At 44.9% G+C, this 23,670-nt stretch overlaps 2 protein-coding genes across 14 annotated transcripts in view; one reads left to right on the forward strand and one right to left on the reverse strand.

The window, feature by feature from the left end:
- The first annotated feature begins 2,761 nt into the window (after positions 1 to 2,761).
- Vsig10l2 (V-set and immunoglobulin domain containing 10 like 2) lies at positions 2,762 to 13,104 on the forward strand. Its single transcript, XM_040285520.2, has 12 exons — positions 2,762 to 3,007; positions 4,481 to 4,831; positions 5,106 to 5,381; positions 6,800 to 7,075; positions 7,620 to 7,868; positions 8,517 to 8,777; positions 10,145 to 10,435; positions 10,845 to 11,141; positions 11,822 to 11,944; positions 12,224 to 12,248; positions 12,357 to 12,409; positions 12,535 to 13,104. The coding sequence occupies exons 1-12, from the start codon at positions 2,926 to 2,928 to the stop codon at positions 12,627 to 12,629; spliced, it is 2,379 nt and encodes a 792-aa protein (XP_040141454.1). The 5' UTR covers positions 2,762 to 2,925; the 3' UTR covers positions 12,630 to 13,104.
- Positions 13,105 to 13,648: 544 nt separating this feature from the next.
- Positions 13,649 to 23,670, reverse strand: part of Cdon (cell adhesion associated, oncogene regulated) — a 178,411-nt gene continuing 168,389 nt past the window's right edge. For 7 of the 13 annotated variants that reach the window (XM_078047295.1, XM_040285517.2, XM_078047292.1 and 4 more), the window contains 2 exons: positions 18,743 to 19,017; positions 13,649 to 17,992 (listed from right to left, as the gene is read on the reverse strand). In XM_078047295.1, coding sequence (XP_077903421.1) covers positions 17,829 to 17,992; positions 18,743 to 19,017 — 439 coding nt within the window. In that variant the 3' untranslated portion in view covers positions 13,649 to 17,828. Of the gene's footprint in view, positions 17,993 to 18,742; positions 19,018 to 19,225; positions 19,359 to 19,516; positions 20,912 to 21,003; positions 21,036 to 22,931; positions 23,229 to 23,322; positions 23,349 to 23,447; positions 23,562 to 23,670 lie in introns of those variants that run through there. The other 6 variants (XR_005733837.2, XR_013437981.1, XR_013437980.1 and 3 more) reach the window with 4 other exon arrangements.

Genomic DNA, 23,670 nt, shown 5'->3' on the forward strand with positions numbered 1-23,670 from the left:
CTGTGCCAATGAAGAACCAGAAACCTGGCTAAAGCAGCAACAATTTTACTTTTGTAGAAGTGTTTTAAGGTAAAATACAGAAATCATTATGTCTCATTACTGAATATTTGAGTATTCATTAAAAAATACAAATGTTGTTTGACATAATTACAAAATCATCTCACCTAGTAAAACTAACAATAATTTTCTGATATTGCCTAACCAACGATTACTCCATGTTACAGAGGAAGAAGTGACACTTGGATGGGGTAAGTAACTTGCCCAGTGTCACATCTAGTGGGCACAGAGCCAAGATCTGGACCTTGATGTGATTCCCAGGTCTGTCTTTCCACACACTACTCTGTAAAGTGGTTTATACTTTCTTACTCATCCACCTATCCACCTCTTACAATCACCTGAGCACCTACTGTTTTATTTTATGGTGCTGGGGATTGAACCCAGGGCCTAGGTGCCTGATAAGTAAGCACTCTGCCACTGAGCTACAACCGAAGCCCTAAAGTCATGTGTCTAACTGAGTATAAAGTGGAGGCCCAGAAAAAGGGAAAGTTTTGTTCAAAGTGGCCAGGAAGGGCTGCCTATGAAAGGCTTCTGAGAATTGGAAGGCAGATAGAAGGGGATTCGTTTCTAGGTTTAGCCAGCACCAGCAACTGGGCCTCCTTCCTTATATCCCTAACAGGTATGCCTGCTCCTCTATTATAGCCTAGGCCTCCATCTTCCTCTCTTTCCTCCCTTTTCTGATCTGATCATGCTCTTTCCCAGCCCCTCCATCTGGGGCCTCCTTCATTTCCTCTTTAGTCTCCAAGGTGCAGTTTACAAAGTGACTGAGCAGTGACCCCTGTAGGTCCTCTGTCCCACTTGTCCTCCTCCCTCCTCTCTGTAGTGAGCGCTGACTGTGGAGCCTCTGACCCACATCCTCTCCAGCCCTCCGCTCATCTCCTGCTGGCATTCCCCAGGGCCTATGGTTGGCCTCTGACAAGGCACACATGGAAAAGCCATTTATTTCCAGGAGCATCTGCTTCCTCTGCTCCAGTCCAGCTGTCCCCATCCTTCCACATTCTGCTTTCCCCAAATCCTGGGATTCAAGAATCAGAATTCGAGATGGTTACAAAAGGCTGGAGATCTGGGTTAAAACCTGCAGCACAAAGAAAGGAACTGCAGTTTGACTCCAAGAGGCAAGGGAGGTGAGTGCAAGACAAGAGGTCCCAGGACAAGTCATCTGGCCCTCAGGTTTACAAGCATCCAAAGTCTGGTGTAGCTGCTGCTCACAATGGCAAAGAAGGTCCTCAATTGGGAGGCAGCAGCAAGAAACCTGGGCATCTGTTCCTGTCACACCACTGCTATCTAGTTTAAAGATATGGGTAGGTACACAGAATTTGCCATTTCTTCTCAGAGTAAGAATATCTACCCAGCCTTCTCATGGGCCTGGACCAAGGGCCCAAGGAAGCTATTATGATTTAGATGTGAGTTGTCCCCCAAAAGCTCATATGTGAGACAATACTCAAAGTTCAGAGGTGAAATGATTGGGTTTTAAGAACTTAAAACTAATCAGTACATTAATACACTTGAGTGGATTCGCTGGGTGGTAACTATAGGAAGGTAGGGTGTGTGGCTGGAGGAGCTCCATGATTCCTGGTGCTGTACCCTGAGCTGCTTTCCTCCTTTGCACCCTTCTACCATGATGTTCTGCCTCACCTCCAGATCAGTGGAATTGGTCATCTATGGACTGAGACCTCTGAAACCATAAACACCACATAAACTTTTTCTTATCAGGTCTTTTGGTAACAGTGATAAAAAACTGTCTAAACCACAAGCCTATAGCCAAATCATATCCTGATATGTGAAACATTAACTAGATGGATAAACAAAACTCTAACATGGTACATAAATGATAAAGATTTTGAGTGCTCTTGTCAGAAAAGGAGGTACTCAGCAGTTCCACAAGCCTCTGGTCAGACAGAGTCAACCACAGTCTCAGAGCAGATGGAGACATTCCCAGTTGGGGGAACGGGGAGGTCAAAATGAGTGATCTGGATGAACTGGTCATTAGGGTCAGGCCAACCTGGCTTCCTCCCCATGTGGAGTCTGATTCTTAGGAACTACCTGCCATTCTGCTCTACAACTGAGTTAGGGGGGAATGGGGACTCAAGAGCCTGGGGAGGGCATAGAAGGCCTTGGCCATGGATTGGGGAGAGGGGAAGTGTTCATCCAGAGGGCTGCTGTCTTGCAAGTGAGAGGCCAGTGTGCTTCGGAGAGCATCTCCAGGCCCAGGAAGAGCATGCCTCGCTCTCAACTCTGACAGTTCCTGTCCTGGCTGAGCCCCTGTGAACCTAACACCAGACATGAGATCCTGCTTCTCACCAGGTCCAGGAATCTCACCCTGCCCTCAACCCTCCCACCAGAGGACATCAAAATCTGACCCCGTCTTCAGCTGCGTTTGATACCACAGCTTCTTTCACCACCCCTCCAGTTTCTCCCCACAAACTGTGAGGACAACCAGGAAGGGGACTTAAGTGCACTTACAGGTGTGTGGAACCTTAGTTCCCCAGCTTGGGAGCTCTGCATGGGGCAGATGGTCAGACTCGATGAGATCGGGGACCTTTTTCAACTCCATGTTCAGTGACTCTAATTTCACAATATCATTCAAATGGAAATGCAAGGAGCACATGGTCCTCTCCCTTGGGTTTTCCCCAGCTGGGCCCTGACACTCCCCAACTCTGCGTTATGGATAGAATGAATCATCTGATAAATTATTCATGAGTAATCAGGGCAGTGACAGTAACAGGAGAGCAGGGGTAGAGGTATAGGAAGAGCTGAGGTTAGCAACCTGAGCCAGACCCCATCCCCCAGGGAAGGCTGTGCTGTGGGACAGGGAGCCCAAGAGTTATGTAGGAGCCTCAGATGGGCAGCCATTAGGGAGATGGAGCCATGGTGGGTGAGAGGGTCCAGCACAGACCATTCGACCTCCCACTGCTGTTACACCTCTGCCTTCTGCATCTAGGGGACTCAGGTGAGTGCTCAGACCCCCTGTGTGGTTCATTTCCCACACATATACCCTTATTTCTTCTCTTTTCTTCCTTGGGGATCCTGCTTTTGCACTTGCATAACCATTCAATGAGATCCATTCGTCATCCAATTGTTAAACATTTAACTAGAATGCACTGAGCAACTACTATGTGCCTCATAGTATGACCCTAAGAAGAAAGAGCTATCCTGAGGTTGTCATCAGGTTGTAAACTGGCTTGGGTTCCCAGTATCTCTCACGTAGGCTACTGTAATGGTCTTCAAGCTGATCTCAATCCCCTCAAAAGCTGGAAACTTTCTTAATCCAGATCTAACCATATAACTCCTAAGCTTACAACTTGTTTCATGTTAGGTATTTTTCTTTTGAAGCAATGCAACATCAGAATTGTGTACCATCTCTTCCCACCAACTACATATTTGTCTTCTCTTCTTCTGTCTCTGGAGAAGCTGATAGAAGTGAATAGAGTCTAAGACTGGTAGTTAGGACTCCAATCCCAGTTCCACCACCTACTGTATGTTTTTGGGCAAAGTGACTTAGTTCCTCAGAGTCACTATTATTAACTGCCTCACAGCATTCTTAGAATAAAAGGTCAATAGGCCATGCACTGAAGAGTGCCAGTCCAGAGCCTGGCAGGAAGGGTGCATGTAGTCGGGGGAACTAGTGTCAATGGCTCCTGTCATTTGGTTATCCTTCCAGGCAAACCTGCCAAGGTTTATAGAGAGCAGACCCACTCAGGCCATATTCTAGTGGGAAGGGAAATATGGTAGCTGGCCCAAAGCTGGAGTTGAGAGCTAGCCCTCAGCAGAGAACAGCCATGAGAACTATTCCCGACAGGCCCCTGAGATACTAAGAGCTCCCTGAGACAAGGATGGGGGCTCAGTTGTCTTTATGCCCCACTGTTGGCTGGTGATAGGCTGATACAGACTGCTGTCTCCTTCCCCTGGCTACAGTGGGCCTGGAACCAGGTGGGGGTCCAGCTCTGGAATTCTTACACAGGGACTTCTAGATCCTGACTTGCCAGTGACCATGTGGATCTCCTGCATCCCCAGCATCACTGTTGACAGGCTGTTCATCAGACTGACCTGGGTACTTGTTAAACATGCAGATTCCTAGGCCCTGCCCACTCCCAGTGCTAGAGGATTCTGACTCAATTGTCTAGGGTGAGGCCCATGAATTTGTATTTTTGTTAGATGGTCTGACGACCCGTGAGGAGTGGAGACCTCAGCCCCAGTCCCTTCATTCTCAGTCAACCTCTCCTTCAGTGCATCTAAACACAAGATCCCTCAAGAGCTGTCTCTTGCCTACCAGCTCCAGAATTGCTTGTGCTGTCTTACTGAACCCTGCTGGGCCACCTGTAACTGCAGGAGAGTAAACAGAAGCTCTGGGAAAGGGGGTTATGTGTGTGTGTGTAGAACCCAGAGCAGCCCAGACGTCCTCTGTTGTTCCTTCTCTGCCCAGGCCAACCCCACCTAACCCCCCAGTCCCCAGTGGAGGAGGCTGTGTCCATCCAAGGAGTACGCGGCAACTCTGTGGAGCTGGACTGTGGCTCTGGGCCTGCCCCAGTGGTGGTCCTGTGGAGCTTCACCCCCCTGGGTTCCCTGGTCCCGCGACCTGTGGCTGTCACTGATGGAACCTCTTCCAAAGTGGAGGCCGGGGCCTCTGCGCTGGGGGTCGTGAGTCTGAGGAACAGCAGCCTGGTGCTAGGGGAGCTCCAGGAGGGTGCACGGGGGCACTTCTTGTGCCAGGCCCTGCACGTGTCCGGCGCCCAGCTCCACACCACTTACTCCTACCTCACACTGGCCGTGCTGGGTGAGGTGCCTAGCCAGGGATGCAACAGAACTGTGGCTGATCTGCATGCTGCTTTGTATCTCTTTGCATGTGCTTGCTGTTTTCTTTGCATGTGCTGGGCCCAGATCTAAAGGGTATCCCCTCCAGAGACTGAAGAAACCTAGAGTTGGGGGGAAGGGATGTTCAGGACTCAGTGAACAGGCAAGTCCATGACCAGCTGGGGTGGGCTCACTGGACACAGTCAGATCTGGCCTGGCTCTGTAATAACAAACCCAGGGTCTCTCCCTCTGGCCAGTGCCTGTCTCTAAGCCTCAGGTACAGCTGAGTGACCCATCACCAGTGGAAGGAGCCTCTGCAGTAGCCACATGTATAGTGCGGGAGGGCACGGAGCCTGTGACCTTCGCCTGGCGCCATCAGACACCCAGAGGCCCTGGAGAAACACGGTTAGGGATCACAGAGCCACTGCTATGGTTGGACCCGGTTGACCGGACGCACCTGGGCTGGTATGTGTGCAGCGCCAGCAATGCCGTCAACAGACTGAGCAGCGATGGAGTCTTCCTGGATGTCATCTGTGAGTCAGTTTGAGAGGGCCAGCACTCACCTATCTAGCCACACTTGGCCCACTGCAATACCTCCAGGCTCTCTATATCCTTTCACTGAGGGAGTACCCCCAGCCCCCCAAGAGACTCTAATAAACTATAGCCACAGGGTGCTGTGCCTGTTGGTGCCAAATTCAGCTCTAGTACCAGGATGTTTAACCTTTTTAAGGTCATGAGCTCCTTTTCCCAGGAAAATGTGCATATATTCATTCATTTGCATGGTTTTACCTGTGATTTGGGGGTGGTCTTTTGTTGTAGTATGTAAGCCTCAAGGGATCAACTGAACCCTCAAAAAACAGGGAGGAGGCCACAATGGGAAGAGAGGGCATTAAGCTGGTCCAAAGGCTGAGGCTGAGAGTCCCATGTTAGAAATCAGAAGCCCCTTGGGGAAATGAAGACTAGGATGGCCTAGAGCTCTCTGTCCAATATGGCAGCCACGCGTGTGTCTCTAATCACTTCAGATGTGGCTAATCCAAATGAACTGAGATGTACGTGTCAAGTGTACACTTGATTTTGAAGACATAGTCTGAAAGAAAAAATATAAAATAGCTCTTCAATAACTTTTACATTGATTATATATTGAAATCGAACTCTGGATATATTTGGATAAATGAAATGTATTATTAAAGTTAAAACCTATTGGTGCTTTTCTTGTTGATTGATTGGATTTGGGTTTTTTGGGGTTTTTTTTCCCACTAAGATTGGGCTACTAGAAAATTTAAAGCAACATCTGTGGTTCACACACATCTACTGGGCAGTGCTGCTCCAGAGATTTTAAGGAACAAGAACTAATGGCGCCCACTCTGTCTTAATGGTGGCAGTTTGTGGGAACTGTAAACTGAGGGCTGTGGAGGAGTTGGGTGAGTCAGAGATCTTGAGAAGAACATGGGAGCATAATGGAATCTGACAGAAAATTCAGTCCCTTCTGGAAGTCAGGAAGAACATTAGAGGTAGAGAGACCAAGCTTGGGAAGCAGGAGAAGGAGAGGTGGGCACCTGAGCAAGTGAGAAGGGCAGGCCCTATGTCATCCCTCCATATTTTCTTCCCTCTGCACTCTGGAGTGACCAGCCATCCCAGTTCCAAGTAACCACCCAGTTCCCAGCACACCAGGAGGGTGGGTCACCATGCCCCTTTTCTGTCTAGCAAGCTCATTTGGGCTTCCTACCTCAGCCCCCAGCAGTCCCTCAGGAAAGCCTTCAGAATCGCACCTTGCTTCCTGAGGCCCCATAGCACAGGGTGCCTACTAACCCTGCACTGGGCCTATGGCCTCCAGGGACTCCGAGCACCCAAGGGCCAGGCATGTGGGCCGACACAGAGCTGGTGTGTACCACATACTACTACATATGGGATGAAGACCGGGGAGATATGACACGTCTTCCTTGCTCTCCAGATGGTCCAGAAAAGCCTGTGATCACTGTGGAGCCACTGGGATTCACCGAAGAGGGTTTTTGGGCCAGTGAGAAGGAGGAGGTGACCCTGAGCTGCATGGCTGAGTCCAACCCTCCCAGTCACTATGTGTGGCTCCGTGATGATGCTCAGGTCCACACTGGTCCCACCTATGTCATCGCCAGTGCTGGCCGTACCCACACAGGCCTATACACCTGCCTGGCTCACAATACCCACCTGGACACCCGCACACAGACCACTGTTCAGCTTACCATCTACTGTGAGTGTGTGGGTCGGGGGACACCCAGGGTTGGAGCCTGTATAGGCCTGTGCTCTGGCTGACCCAACCACCCTGCAGAAAGTGGCACAGAAATTGGCAGCAGTCTGGTGTGGGAGGATGCATCTGGAGAACAAAGCCGGGTTGCAGGGTCAAGGGAAAAGTTAAGGAAATCATGGGAAGGGGCAGGAAGAGGGACCCTTCCAAATGATTATTTCCATGGACCTGAGACCAGAACTGAGGCACAGAGAAAGGTAGAGTAGTGACAGTGAGGCATGATGCCCAAGGGCAAAGATGAGGGTGAGAGATGGGGCCTCCCACTGGGGCTTCTGGGATTCCTCCTGGGATCTGAACCCTGCCCACCTCATGCCCCAGCCCCTTGACCTGAGACCTCAGCATTTTCCTTACCTGCACCTAAGAGGGTCTCTGTCCTTCCCTACTTGGCCACTTCTCCCTACTTCCCTATCTTTGATACCCAGTCACCAGGGCTGCAGGGCACTGGCCATGGAGCCTGCTCCAGCCCCTCCTCACCCACTTCCCCACCCAGATCCCCCTGCAGGACAGCCCTCCTGTGCTGTGCTTCCCACCCTTGGGGCTGTGACTTTGCTTTGCGCCTGGCCTGGGGGTCTTCCAACTGCCCAGCTGCGATGGGAAGGGCCCCAGAAGACTGGCCCTACTGCCCCCAGCAACGTCACCTGGAGTCATGCAGCTGTTGGGCTCCCTAATGGCAGTGTCTTCACCTGCACCAGCCAGCATCCAGCCCTGGCACTGCCCACCTTCTGCAGGGTCAAAATCTGTGAGTGAACACAAGTGATATGCAGGGTTCTTATATTTCAGAGTGCAGGTAAGGTGACAGGGGAAAACCAGAAGGATGTGGGTCTGGGGTGGACTCCAGATCTCAGGCTCCAAGACATGCCATGAAACAAAGAGGTGGGTAGAGGTCAGCGCTCATCCTCTAGCTCCCACTTCACATCCACACTGTGCTTTGTCCTCCTCGGTTCTAGCTTAGAGCTCTGTGACCCCTCCTCACTCTCTCTCAGCCTCCATGGTCAGCAGGCCCCCAGACACCTTACACTCTGTTGCCTGTTGGTCTAGATGCGCGTCTTAGTGTTCTCTTTGCCAAATGTGCTCTTCTTCCTCCTCTCAGCCTGGGAAGGCCCCACGCATGGCCAAGACAGAGTTCTCTTTCCTGAAGCCCCAGGGAGTTTATCTGTCTTTCTACCTATACTCTAGTACCTATATTCACCCAGTTCTACAGTGACTATTTGCTCAGTGTCCGCCCCTACCATTGCCCAGCCACATGGTGAGTCCTGCATAAATGATCTATGAATGAAGAAAGGAGGGACACATGATGGAGGAATTGGTCAGTGAAGGAATAAATGAAGGAAGAGGGAAGGGTGGGCCTGCCAAGTATTTCTTCCCAAGAGCCCTAATTCCTTTCTAGGGGAACCTCCCAAGAGCCCTATCTGCTGGACCACAGCCACAGTAGGAGACCAGTTCATCATGCTGAGCTGTGAGTGGCCTGGAGGCGAGCCTCCTGCTGTGCTGAGATGGCTTGACAGGCAACAGCAGCCCCTGGGCAGTGCCAGCTCTTCACTGGCCATCCACCTCCTACAGGCCCAGGGTGACCTGGCTGGCAAAGAGTTCACCTGCCAGGGCTCTCACCCACTCAGGACTCCTGACCCCTACTGCAGGCTCCAGCTGGGTAAGCTGGGCTAGCTTTCTGGGACTGGGCCAGAAGGAGCAGCCCTTTGAAATCAGAAGGAGGGAGTCCAGGGAGTGTGACTGTGCTAGAATGGAAAGTGAGCCAAGATGGACACTGATGCACCTCTTTTCCACGGTCTCTAGTGTTTTGTTTTGGTTTTGATCCATACTAGGTCAGTGTGGTCCAACATAAACATAATGTGAGCTGTTTATATAATTAAGAAAAATTACTAGCCACATTAAAATAAGTAAAAGAAATAGGTGAAACATTTTAGTTAATTCAATATATCCAAGACATTGCCATTTCGGCATATGATAATAATAAAAATATCGATGAGCTAATTTTTTAATCTTGTCTTTTTTTTTTATTTTAGTTGTATATGAACATAATACTTTATTTTATTTATTTTTATGTGGCGCTAAGGATTGAACCCAATGCCTCACACATGCTAGGCAAGTGCTCTACCACTGAGCCACAACCCCAGTCCCTTTATCTTGTCTTTAAAAATGCAGTATATTTACAATTACTGCACATCTCAATAGTAAGTGACTGCATTACAAGTACCCAGTGTCACATGTGGTTGGTCACTAGGGTACTGACAGGATTGATCTAGATGACATGGGAATGCTGATTGTATTCATCATTAGTATCTATTTGCATATGGAGGTACGTCACCAGATGTCTGTTTCCTCTTTCTGTCTTCATCTGGTCCACCAATCTATTTACTAACAACTAAAGACAAAAGAATTAAATATTGGTGTTCAAAAATGTTAAAAAAAAAACAACAGAAGATCTGTCACATATAATAGATCTTACAAAATGATTTACCTCTTGGTCTCAAAGGCTTGGTGACTAGCATGCTTTCTGAGAGGGCTCTAAGAAGGTTCTCCACTCCAAATATTTCCTTCCCTATTAGTCTCAGGACTGGAAATTCCATCACAGGAGGTTCATTGGCACCTGAGAGTCTGAGTTTTTCATAGAGTCAGTCTATAAAAATTCAGCATCTGCTATGGTCCAGCATTGTGCCTGGGGCCAGCGGAGAAGTGGTGGGCCACTAGGGGGGAGGAGGTCTGTGCCAGGTGCAGGGATGAGTAAGCAGGACCCCTGCCTGCCAGAGGAGAGGCTGGGGTCTGGTGGGGGAAGAACAGGAAGGATTACCAGCACACCCTGGAGCTGACTTTGATGGAAACTTGGCATTCAATTGAGTCCGAACAAGAAGCCAGATTGTCCCAGGACAGGCTTCACAGTCCTAGTCTTTCCCCCTATGCTCTGCATCATCTTCACCACCTGCCAGCCCCTTTCTCTCAAGCCTTCCCACTAGCTGGGACTGATCCCTTGTTCCAATTTCACCTTTTCTGTCCCCATAGAAGCCCCGCACCTGGCAGTGGCTGAGTCCCGGGTGTCAGTGCTGGAGGGGGAAGAGGCCTGGCTGGAGTGTGCTCTCCAGGAGGGCACGCCACCAGCGCAGCTCCTCTGGCTGGGTCCCCAGCAACAGCAGGTGGAACCAGGCACATCAGGATTTGTGCTGCACCCTGCGGGTGCCCAGCTGCGCCTCCAAATCCGAGATGCTGACCCAGTACACCACAGGGGCACCTACCAATGCGTGGCCCGTAACGCCGTGGGCAACAGCAGCCAGAGTGTGCTGCTGGAGGTCCTGAGTGAGTGAGGGGTGCTGTGTGTTGTTTGGCAAGGGGGTGGGAGACCATCAGCCATAGAATACTTTACAGAAAGGATTTGCCTAGGATTTTTCTGCTCCAAAATTTGGACACCAGAGCACACTTGGGCCCAGGTGGACTCTCCACAGCAGGTCACTAGATGGGTGTAGGCACCAAGGGTCTGAGGCAGTTTTGACTGCAGGCATGCAAAACTCCACACAGTTGCAACCTCCTCTTCCTTCTCCTCCTCCTCTTCATTTTATAGATGAGGAAACTGAGACCAGGTAAACTGCTCAGGTCTAAAACTCCGATCTAGTTTTTCCTCTTCCCAGGAGCACATCTGAATGCTCAAGGAATCATAGTGGTAGATGTACAGGTGCCTACATGAGTCCCCAATTTCACTCATCTCCAGGGTATCCAGCTCCTCCCAATGTCACCATCAGACGCCTCACCTATGGGCGGCACCGGAGAGAGGTGCAGCTGCAATGGGCCATCCAGGGCCCTGGGAACCTGACAAGCTTTCTGGTGCAGCGGAGGGCCAGTGGCTCTGGCCCAGGATCTGGGGCTTGGGAGACTGCAGCTAGTGACATTGACCCAGAGAGCAGGGGCTGGCGGCTGGGAGGTTTGGACCCAGGAGTCCTTTATGCCTTCCGCATCCTGGCTCTGAATCATCACACTGCTGGATATCCCTCTGAGGTGAAGACACCAGGTGCTGAGCTGGACCCAGGGAGGGACTCACCTTTTCCCCAGAAAACTGGACCCTGGTACATCCTGTTCACAGAGCATCCCACTTCCATTCCTTTGCTTCCTTCTTGCTGGATTCTCCTACACCCCATCTCTGTCCTCTTCTCCACCCTCTCCTCAGAGCCCTCTGGTAATTTCTACCACTCTTTCCCATCCTCCTGCAGGCTCAAGAGGCTCCAGGCCTAGGGGTTGAACCCAAATTCAGCTTGAAGCCAAAGAAATTAAGAGGTGGTGGGGAGGAACAGGGTGCTGGTGATTACTTAAGAAGGGGCCCCACTCTGTGCCTCAGTCTCACCTTCTGGGATACAGGAGGGCTCTCAGCTTCCTGCTGCTCCCTCCCCATCTTGGGGATTTCTTGTTTTAGGACCCATTTCTCTTTAGCTCCAAGCTGCCAAAATACATGGCCTTCTGCATTCTGTGCCAGAAACAGGGAATTTGGCTGGGGACACAAACCATAAAGGGCCACCAGGCAGTCAGAGTACTTCTTTCTTTCGGGAAAAACTGATCTCCAGATCCCTGGGGTCCCCACATCAGCTGGAGGGGAAACTGGTTGGGCCAGGCACTGCCTCCTCGGTATCTGATGAGCCACTGTTGCCCAAGTTCCGTCATGGCTCTAAATCATGTGACCGCGATCTTACCTCCTAGTGGACCCCCCCTTCAGTGCCTATCCAGCAGTGTTGGGTGCAGCAGGCACAGGAATGGTGGTGGCAACTGTGGTCTCTCTGCTGGTGTTCCAGTATGCTGCCCGGCACCCACGGACCTTCCCCTGTGAGTGGGAATCTAAAGAGAAGGGCTGCTTGCTTGACTCCACAGGGTGGCCAGGGCCAGCCTTAGCCAAAGGAGAATCAAGGCCCTTCCTTAGCTACAACCTTCTCCCCAGGGCTAGATGTTATCATTTGAGCCCCAGTCCCCAAGCTCAGGAATTTGGGGCCATTCCAGATTGGGTTCTCGAGAACCTGCATGGAGCTCATTGAGAAAGGGAATGCCATCTCCTGGGATCCATGTTAAGTCAGTCAAATAATGCCCCCTCTCTTTTTCTTCCTACAGGCCTTGGTCAGTTGCTTGTTCCTATGTAAGTTGGGGACCCCAGTCATTATGAAGTCAAGGATTTCCTCTAGTTGGAAAGGAAAGTAGAGGAAGTACAGTTATCATTAACTTTCCTCTCTCATTTTACCCCCAGGGGGCAAAGGCACCAACAGAGAGGAGCAAGAGAAACTACTGAGGTGCCTGCAGGTAAGCACAATTCTATCTCAAAGATTATCCACGTACAAAGAGACCAAGGCTGTTTCTGTACGCTTTGTCTGACAACAATCTGGACACTCCCAAAGCCTCTCTTCTGCTCACCTATTCTTTTGTAGACACCGAATCACCCACCTTCCCAAGTCTAGATCCTGCACAAGAATCCCCTGATGCTCCAGTAAATGTCACCATCACAGTGACTGCAACACCATGAAGCCAAAGAGGAAGGTAAAAATAAGCTCTAAGAAGGCAGGTGGGAGGTAGGAAGATCCCCTCCATCAGACTTTATTCTTAAAAACCAAGGTGGTCAAGGGCTGGGGACATATCTCAGTTGGCAGAGTGCTTGCCTCGCATGCCCAAGGCCCTGGGTTCAATCCTCAGCTCCATCAAAAACAAAACAAAAAAACCCAAGGTGGTCAAGACACCAACTGCCCCTTCCCCATTGAATACCCAGACTAACCAGTGAAAGGCCCAGCTTGACTTGTCCCTAAGTGACTTGGTTACAAAAGAAGTCCTGGCCCAGCTTGTGGAAGATAGAGGTGGCAGAATAAGGAAGATACACAATTGGAGAAAAGACTAGTTTTTGAAGGTGCCAGGTGTTTGAAGTCAACTGAAAATGGTGATACTAGGAACCAGCTCCCGTGCTACAGAAGTGAGCAAGCTGGCTCCTTCGAGGGTGGTGGGGAAGGCTGTGGATTCAACAATTCCTAAATAAACAACACTCAATGCTCTCACCTGCAGAAGGTTATTTCAATTGCAACTTACTCAGAAAGAGGCTGACTGCTGGGTCTACGTGTGGCTAGCGGGAAGAAGCAGGGTCTAGGTGTGTGTCCCTCCATTCAGGTGCAGCTTAGGAGCACCACCGACCCTGCAGTGGTTCGATTCCAGGAGTCGGGGCCAGCACAGCACAGAGTGGAGGTGTTCCAGGAGCAGCATCCAGCCACCAGACCTGGGGGAGCTGGCTGGCGGAAAACAGGGGCTGTTCCAAAGTCACACTCTGTAGCTGCCAGCATGACTCACTGGCTCCACGTGTGTGTATGTGTGTGTGTGTGTGTGTGTCTGAAATCTGGGTGGAACACAAACGAATGCTTGTTCAACAGACTAGAGGAGTCAGGACTCAGAGCTGCTTCCACAGGGGACTCAGCAGAGAGCCAAGGGCTGATCTGCCAGCAGTAAGGGAAGTAAGTGGTGCCTGACAGGAGACAGAGAACTAGGAGAAACTTAAGCAGCTCCTTTGGTTCTCACAGATTCAGACTTTATTAGAAAAGAGTTTCACTTTCCCTCAAAGCTCTCAGGACTGGGGCTAAGATTTAAAGAGCAGTCATTTAAGTATGAGGAATAAAATACAAAAGGGCCACACCCAATACAAATTATTTTCTTGGCTTTCTGGTCAGGGAAACCTAGAAACTTTTTTTCTTTAGGTCAGTCTCTTCTTTTGAGGAGACTAATTTCTACCCTGGAGTTGACACTCCTAGACATGGCCCTGGATAATGGTAAAAAGTTAAGATGTGAGGGGGACCTCCTCACAATCTCCCCACTTCTCTCTCACCCTCCTGTCACTTGTTGGGGGGGCTCCCCCAGTCTCTTCACAGCCCCCTAGCTCAGCCTCCTCATCTAATAATTGCCCAGGATCTTACTCTTCAAGGCCTTGATCTCTGCAGTCAGAATAAAGAGATAACTTACTGAGCTCTTGGGTGTACACGGGATTTTCAGCTAAGGACAGAGGTGGAGGTTCCAAAGAATTCCAGACATTACACTCACCCCCAATCACAAACCATAAGGCCACTTTGTACAAACAGGGGGTATCTGAGCTTCCCCATCTTCAAGGGCTACTCTCCATGAAAGCAGCATTCTCTTTTTAATATAAAACCACATCAAACAGATAAAACCTGTCAAAGCTACATCATTTAAAATATGTACAATTTCAAACAATATTACAACTTTAGGGAAAAATAAAAACATACTTTTCAATATGATACAAAACATGCATCTCAGAATCATTGTTTTAAAAAAAATAGAGCAACACAGGTGAAGTTCAATTATAAACATTAATTTCTTGGCAGTATTACAGCTGGAATGATGTGACATGGTCAACCCAGTATGGATGCTTTGGTCTTTAGAGACCTGTTTTATAAAAGCAAAACCCAGCAAGAAATACTTTCTGAAAAGATAGCTTCAAAAGGTTTTGAACATTGCAATTTAACTTGCACCCTGTATGGCAGGTGCCATCAGACCATCAGTGCATAACTGAAAGAAGAAAATCAAAGGGAGATGGTGGAATGGCGTAACAGGAACAGGGGAACAAAGAATCAGAGTTCGAGGACTAGGACTAGGAGGAACCTGAAGAGGCCTCATCAATTTCATGATCACTGAGCAGAGTGAAGATCAAGGTCTTGGACAGGGGTTGGGAATGAAGGGCATCCAGGGGAGGACTGTGGCCTGCTAGAGACAGTAACAAGCACAGAGCTCTGCCAAGGCTCGAGGGGGTGGAGGTGGGGAGAGGGCGGGTGGGGTGGGGATGGGAGAGGGGCAGGGGTGGAGGTCTTCTGCAGCTGCAGAGACAGAGCCTCTGAGGAATTACACAGCAGGGGCAGATGACAGCACAAGTTACTGGGCAAGTTCTATAGGAGTGAACCCTAGTGCTTCTGGAAAGCAGTATGGAAAAAAGAGAAGCGTACACGATGGCCACAGATAAACTGGGTTCCAATTCAGCTCATTATGTGACCTGGGAATTTTCATACCAATTTGGTAGATTTGTTGTGAGGGTAGAGTGAGATAATAGTAACTAGCACTGAGCTCAGAACTTGGGACACAGGAGTTCCTTAACAAATATGAGTATTGTCCCCCACAATGTCCTATGTCCTTTTATTTCCTGGGGAAGTACCATTAATTAGGACTGTTTCTGGTTACCCTGCAGGGCATGAAAGTTCAGAGCAACTCACGGTTAGGGAGAACTCATAACTCCTAAACATAAAGGCAATTATATATATATCTATATATCTATATATATATCTATATTTATATTCATATTTATATATCTCAATATATAAAGGCATTTTTATAAATAAAATACAATAAAATGAATAACACTTAAAACAGCGTTAATAATCATATAAATAAAGCAGTCCAGAATGAGATTGCCCGAAAGGTAAAGTTATTTTCTCTTCCTCGTGGACAAGTCCCATATTCAAACTCAATCTTTAGAAGCAGTTTCTGACCTAAAGCTTATGCTAATACACCTGTTTCAGGAATCAAAATGACTGCCAGGGACACCTACTCCCTAGTTTCCTTAAACTTCTTCTGTATAACTTAGTTGATTCACACTGGTATTCCTTATGTTCTATGTACTAGGACTTTGTCCTTTGCTAGTCAGAGAAGTAAGGGCTGCAGCTATCCCCCTCCAAAGCTAATTGCATCTAAGCAACACAAAGAATTAATATGGTATACTACAGGCATGAACATTGGAATGTAGAACTTGATTTTCTTATAGTTCTAATATCCAGCTATGGCACTATATTTCCTATAATCTACTGGAAGTAACTCTAGCTTAGTGACCCAGCTGAAACAGAACATTTTCACTAACAGTTCTATTTATAAAATATATAAACATATGTAAGGAAAAACTGATGCATTTACATACAGTTGATTAACATAGTATTCTATTATTCTATTCCACTGCAATTTCTGAGAAACTAGTTTAAAAAAAAAAAAACTTATGCTATAACTGCTCGATCTTATGTAAGAAGAATGACTTTTTGTTTCCTCCCCCAAAGGGATGCACAATCCAAAAAAGAGCAGTGACTTCATGAAAACCTGACTTAAGATTTGAAATACATTTATAGTTTTTGATTTTTTTTTCTGTTTTTCTTTTCCTAACATTGAGAAAGAAGACTTCCAAAAGGCAGTTGTAATGTCCTTGTCACTCAGAGGCAGCAGCAACTTGTGATGCATAAGCTCTGTTTATCAAAGCTTTAGGTGCCTGTTTACAATGCATTCTGAAAAAAAAAAATCAGGAAACTAAAACAAACTTTTTTCCTCAAAATTAAGTCTTTTCTGACACTCTGCTATAGTTTGGATCTTCAGTGTGCCCCAGGAGTCCAAGTGTTAAAAGCTTGGTCTCCAGGGTGGCACCATAGGGAGGTGTGGAACCTTTAATAGGTGGGGTGAGGTCTTTAGGTCACTGGGGTGTGCCCTTAAATACAACTGTGAGATCCCAGCCCTTTCCTCTTTCTCCCATTGCTCCCTGGTTTGTGATGGAAGTGGTTTTTGCTCCACCACACATCCCCTCCATGATGTGCTGTCTTGGTACAGGCATAAACCAATAGGGCTATTCAATCATGGATTGGAGCCTCTAAAACTAGAAACCAAAATAAATCTTATTTCTTTACACATAAATTACCTCAGGTATTTTGTTACAGTGATGAAAAACCGACTTACACACTCCCACTCATGTGTTCCAACTGCTATCCATATAGGAAGTGAGAAAATGACTACTGTCAAGTAGTATGGCACCATGAACATATATATATCTATGAAACAGGATGAAGAGCTTCTGCCAAGAGAGGCCACTGTAGCCCTCCCTTTTCTTTCTTTTTAAAATGTGTATCTTTCTCTTCAAGCCACTGCTTTACAGTTGTCTTTTTTGTTGTTGTTGTTCCTACTCTTAGAAATAGTTGAAAAAGAGCCATGTGACGATCATTTTATAAACTAATGTAATTTTAAAGCAGTGGGATATTAAGGCATTAATTTCTCTCCAGCTATACTTGTCCTCCTACATCCTGCAATAATACAATTAGACCTCACACTCTCCCATGTCCACAACACTGGCTATGGTTGGTGCTTAGAAGATTGAACATTGTTTGATGCCCATGGGCAGACAGAAGGTAAATAAGCAGTTTATGGAAGGCACTCTTGTAAAACTTTATCAGCCAGATCTGCTATTATAAACATTAGGTTGCAAGTGTGGTTGATTTCAAAATGTTCTCAGGTCTGTTAACATAATATTGAATGACAGTTTTCCATCTGAAAATGTGAAGGGGGCCAACTTCAAATGGCCTGTGCAACTCCCTCCTAGCTGAAAGCCAACAGACTGTACCCACAGTTTAAGGAGTTCTTAGTGTCACTGAGGGTTTTAGAAAACACAGAGTGATCCCTCTACTCTCCAGATGATTGAAAACTATGTAAAAGGCCATTTCCTACTGAGGGGGAAGGAAGGAATAGGGAAAGACATTTTTCAGGCATAAATAATATAAAAGGACACACATTTTAAGATACATTCATATGACATTACTACAAAAAAATAAATAATGATTTTCTGTGATTTGAATTAATGTCCTTCACCCAGGTCATTCCCAGGCCTGTTCTGTGCAGTTACTGGCTTGAGGTGGGAACCTGGCTATGTATTTGCACATCCTCAGGTTTCCTGGGGTTGCTGAAGGACCCCTGATAAGCTCTCTGATGGAATGCCAGGAGGAGACCATGTAGTCTTCTCAGTACAATCCTCTGAAACAGGTGGCAAAATCAGAGGTTTCCAATTTAAAATTTTGTTTTCTGTTTCTGAATGGCCACAGCTCTCTCCTGAAAAGAGAAAGGTTTAGGAGTTTTATGAAATGATAAAAGCTGATTTTTCACATAGCAATCTAAAAATATTACTTCGAGTAATAAAAAAATAATAATAATGAGCAAAAGTAGAACCTGGTTATGTTTGGTTTGAACCTGAGAAGACAAAGACTTAAAAGGTTTAAAATAATTGGGCACAGTGGCATATACCTGAAATCCCAGAGATGTCGGGGGCTAAGGCAGGAGAATTGTCAGTTTGAGACCAACCTCAACAACTTAGCAAGACTCTGGCTCCAAATAAAAAAATAAAAAGGTTTGGGGACAAAGCTCATTGTAGAGGGCTGCTGGGTTCAATCACCAGTATCCCACCTCCCACCCCCGAGACAAAAAGTTTAAAATATAATTGAGCTCTTATAAACAGTTATATAATTCATTGGGGATTAGAATAAACCCCTTAAAAGTTCTAAAAGTTCCATGTTTACAAAATGCATTCTTCCTGCAAAGCTTCTGCTCAGATACAAACTCAATCCAAGCCTATTTGGATATATTTTTCAGAATGTAATGGGATTAACCACCTGAGATAAAATATATGAGTAATAATAGAATTTTAAAGAATCCTTTATCTGTCCTATCTTTTCCTGAACTACACAACACCCTTGCTCAGTCTCTTAAGAAATACGTGAGTGACCAGAGAAAACTCTCCTTGATAGAGTTCTCAGCTAACTAAAGACCATCTAGAAACCTAAGGTTTAAACCAGCTCCCTGTACCTCTGTTAAACTTTGTTGTGTCTTCTGTAGATTCAGAATTGATGCCATTTATATTGTCCTGACAGCAGATATGCTGGGTAGGTAGGGGTGCCAGCCTGTCCTTGATGTTCTCCTCAGGTAACTGGCCACAGTCAGGGACTGTGGAAGCCAGGCACACAGGCATCTTCATGGCATTGAGGGGCTTCATTTCCAAACCATCCTGAGGATAAGGTGCTATCACTGGGACCAAGGGAAGGGTGCTGCTGCTAAAAGTGCTGTTGGTTTTGGTGAAACACCTGTAGAGTTTAAAACGAGAGAAACAGAACTGTGTCTAGAGGGGTCAATAATTACAATGGGCTTCTTTCAAAGTATCATTTGGCATTGTGAATTCAGATTCTTAAGAAAAGTTGATGTCTAAAAAGAACTGATTTGCTATGCATTAAATATCAAAAACTTGGAAATGACAATTATAGTGGAATACAACAGGAAAACACATCAAACCACCTCAGAACGGAACCTGAAATGACGACTTGTCATACATGCTTCCTTTGTTTTAGTCCAGTGCCAGAAGTTAGCTCCTCTTTCATTCTCACTGGTTCCCAAATATAGTCACACAGAAAGAAAAGGCCATCAGCTACTAGAAGGAATGAGGAAGAAAAAAAGAAGCACAGGAGAGAAAGCTAAGAAAGTTATGGTCACATGAGAGAAATGGCCTACGAACGTCAACAAAAACACAACGCTTTGAAAACACGCATTCTCTTTCATTCTCAGAGGAAACACAAAAATAATTAGCCATTCAAAATTCAAGAGTTCTTTATTTTTCATTTCTTTTTCATTACAGAAATAACTGCTAGAACATTTCACTTTAGTTCCACTCCACTTTTATTTCCTGCCTTCAACTAAGATGTGTGCCTTGATTTTTTTTCTTTCTGTTTTTGCAAACTGGATATTTTCTATCGATTTATCTTCTAATTTGCTGACTCTTCTGTTGTCTCCAATATGCTGGTAAGATCACCAAGTAAAATTTCCACTTCAGTTATTATACTTTTCGGCTCTGGAATTCCACTTGGATTCTTTGTTCAGTCTCTTTCTCAGCTGAAATTCCCCTTACGTTCATCTATTGTGTATATTTTCCTTTAAGTCTTGGAACATAATTATAATTGCTGCTTAAAATCATTGTTGGCATTTGGGTTATCTTAGGGATCTACTGCTGCTTCTTTATTTATTTATTTTTTAAGTTTTTGGCGGACACAACATTTTTGTTTGTATGTGGTGCTGAGGATCGAACCCGGGCTGCACGCATGCCAGGTGAGTGCGCTATCACTTGAGCCACATCCCCAGCCCTGCTTCTTCTTCTTCTTCTTCTTTTTTTTTTTTTTTGGTACTGGGGATGAACTCAAGGGCACTTAACCACTGAGCTACATCCCCAGTACTCCTTCGTCTTTTCTTAATTTTATATTTTGAGACAGGATCTCACTTAGTTGCTAAGGCTGGTCTTGGACTTGCAATCCTCCTGCCTCAGCCTCCTGAGTTGCTGGGATTATAGGTGTGCTATAGTGCCCCACTCAGGGTTTGTTTCTATTGATCTTTTTTTATCCCCCTTAAGTATTACATTTTCCTGTTTTTGGACATGGATAGTAATTTTTTTCTCTTTAACTGGATTTTCCAATTTTCTAATTGTTCTGTTGCTTTTGAACTCAGTCTTCTGACACCTTTTTTCTTAAACACTTGCCTCAAGACTAGAGAATGCTTTTAGGCAAAACCCCATAAATCTTACACTATCTCTCAAAGGTAGATTCTTGTTTAGTTTCTGCCTACTCTGGTTATGCTCTTAATATTGTCAAATTGTTAATAAAAAACTTGAAAGTACTAAAATCCATCTATCATTATTGTCTGTTGATGTTCAAACTATTTCACTATAACTGGAAACTGGAGGCTCACAAATACATTTTTTAATTCTAAAATAGAGAGTAAGAAATATTTAAGATGACTTTGCACTGGGCCTTACACATTAGGAAACATAAAGCTGTATGCGGGAGCTAGGTAATGTTAGATATTCCACCTTTTAAATATAAAATAGTAAGTTTCTGATGCATAGGAAAATCAGTAAAAGGAAGCCCATGAATGAGTCGGCTAGCACTCTGTTGGCTCAAATTATTGGAAACACCAAATGTTAAGAATGATATAAGCCTGAAAAAGAATAAGATATCTGTCAGTAAACCAAATTCTTAATTCAAGATAATAGCAATTTTAATTTCAAATAAATAAATAAATATACTCACAATACAGTTAATGGAATTCTGATACCAATCATCTGGAATGAAGACAAAGTATGTCAGGTTCATTTGTAGAGAATAATTTGAGTACATGATAAAATAATTTAACTCTTAATAATATAGAAAAAAAGTATATGCTTGCTTTGAAAATGAACTAAATCTTTCCATGCATGTCTTAAGCTAATGAAGAGTTAAGGGAACAATGGCATAGAAGGAAGTTCACTGAAGTCAGAATTGGAGCACTGGGCTAGAAAAGCATGACTCTGGAAGAGGATGGCATGCCTTATTTATTCTCCTGAAGACTGTATTCAACTGTGATCTTTAAAGTGTTCATGTTTTCAGTGTCTTTTCTTCCTATACTTTGTTGTTAGTCCTTCTCTCAGTACTTTAGGAACACAGAAACTCCCCATGGATTCAATGCATGAAATCCACAGACTTTAAGTAGGATAAAATATGGGTTTAGGTCAAGGGGGGAAAGAAAATCTTTCTGGATTTAAATTATTACTAATGAGAATTTAATGAGTATTATAGTTGATATATAAATAACCTTATCTAGGAAAACACTTTATTCAAACAGTGCTTGCTGGATACCTTCCAGCGATGTCAAGCACTATGGTAGGCACTGAAATCATAAAGATAAATACAGCAGAGGTCCAGTTCCAGTTCAGCAGAGATGAACAAGCAAACAAATGGTTACAACATAATGCTGTATTATATAAGAAAGTATAAAAGACACTGGGAACACTTGACTTTGACATGGGTATAGACGTGTGACTGATGAGAAACAGGGCAAGTGCCACATGTCTAGCTAGAGATGTGTACATTCTTCTAGACTGTAACAGACTCTACTGTCTCATAATTGAGAAATTTACCTTAGATAGAAATTATGAAATTAGAGAGTAAGGGAGATTCAGACTTCAAAAAACAAAAATATCTCTGGCTAGGGCAATCCATGTGGATGCTATGATTTTTTAGAAATAATTCTTAAAAATTAAATTCCTCACTTGTGGTTATAACTGAGTAGTTTACATCAGAGAAACTATCCTGCTAAAAACAACTAAAATATTTAAAATTTTTTATTTTAAATCTGTGCAAGACATAAGAGAGCTACCAAAGCAGTTGAGTGGCTGCCATTCTAGAGGGAAGGTAAATGTAAACCTGAGCTTCAGACCAACTTTTCCTATGGGGACATCTGTCATTCAGTTAAGAATAAAACATTGAGATGTCAAGAATAACATGGATGCTAAGAAGCTAAGAAGCTGCCAATCTAGGATTCAATAAACAATTTGTGTGTGTGTGTGTGTGTGTGTGTGTGTGTGTGTGTGTATGTGTGTAATTCTCTCCTTTCCTCTTTACAATGAAGATGAAGACAAGTTTAGACCCCAAAAGCTGGTTCTAACCTACACTAGAAGAAATACAAAACCTGTACTGAAAGAAATACTATAGGAATTTTTCAAGTTGAAGAAAAATGAGTAGTAACAGAGGAAAGAAAATATTGAAAGGAATAGGTCATAACAAAAAGGAAGTATAGAAATTCTGAATATTAACTGTAAAAAAATAATAATTGTAATGTCTTAGAGGATTTTATGTATTTTTAGAATAAAAACATATGACAAACATAAAAGATTGCCTTGTCTGAGACCTGGTAAAAGTACTAATGTACATTAAACTCTAAAGTCATAGTATCTAGCATCAAGCACATAGTAAAGGACAGACAGTACGACCTCAAAAATGTAAGATGTAAAGTTAAGTAAGTAAATAATAAACACTGGAACACTGGAACATCAGACTTTTTTGTAGCCTTTCTCTCAAGCCAGTGCATAAATTATTAGAGCGCAACAATTAAACTAATCAATGAAAGTATTTTATGACACCCAGACCCAACAGTAAGATGAGACATGCAAATTAATGTGGGATTAAATTGATATACTCACCCCATTTGCTTTTTGTATCACAATATTAGTTATCTCTGTCATTGTTCAATGTTAGCTCTGTTGCTTGTGTGTCTTTTTCTAATATCTGTTAGCTTTGAAGACATCTGACTTAAAACTTCAGTCCCCTGGATGACAAGCAATGACTGTCTTCAGCATCATGAGATTCTTGGGACAGTGAGAAAGAGTGCAGCCAGAAACTTAATGTACTCCTCCAATCAGATGAAGTCAGACACACTAAGTGAGCTTGATGTTTCATTTCTCTGCAAGAATCTGAAGGTAATGCAAAGGTGCTAAAACCTATATTTAAAAGACAAAGAAGTATCAGATCAGAAAGAAAAGCTTTCATTTAAAAGAAATAAAAGTGAGCTGAGGGGAAAAAAGAAATACTTGCCAGAATCTGAAAAATCAGGGCAGTTCCTACAAACAAAATATTATAAATTAATAATTTATTTACATGGGTTAACACAAGTGAATTTCACGTTTGTAAAAAAAAAAAAAAAAAACCTGAGGACTTACCAGACAATGAGATGCTTTACATCTTTCTTCTTTTCCTTTTGGTTTCCTTTTTCCTGCTCTTTAATTTAAGGCAAAGTTGTAGGATGAGATTTTTGAATGAAGTCTATGTATATTCTAACAATATGATTATATAGAAAATTTGTCAGAATAAAGGACAGTGAAATTATATTAATGTGGCAGGACTGAGGGGTGGGCAAAATGGAAGAGCAAGGGCTAACTACAA

The sequence above is a fragment of the Ictidomys tridecemlineatus genome, chromosome 4, assembly GCF_052094955.1.
Source record: "Ictidomys tridecemlineatus isolate mIctTri1 chromosome 4, mIctTri1.hap1, whole genome shotgun sequence".
Classification (NCBI taxonomy): Eukaryota; Metazoa; Chordata; class Mammalia; order Rodentia; family Sciuridae; genus Ictidomys; species Ictidomys tridecemlineatus.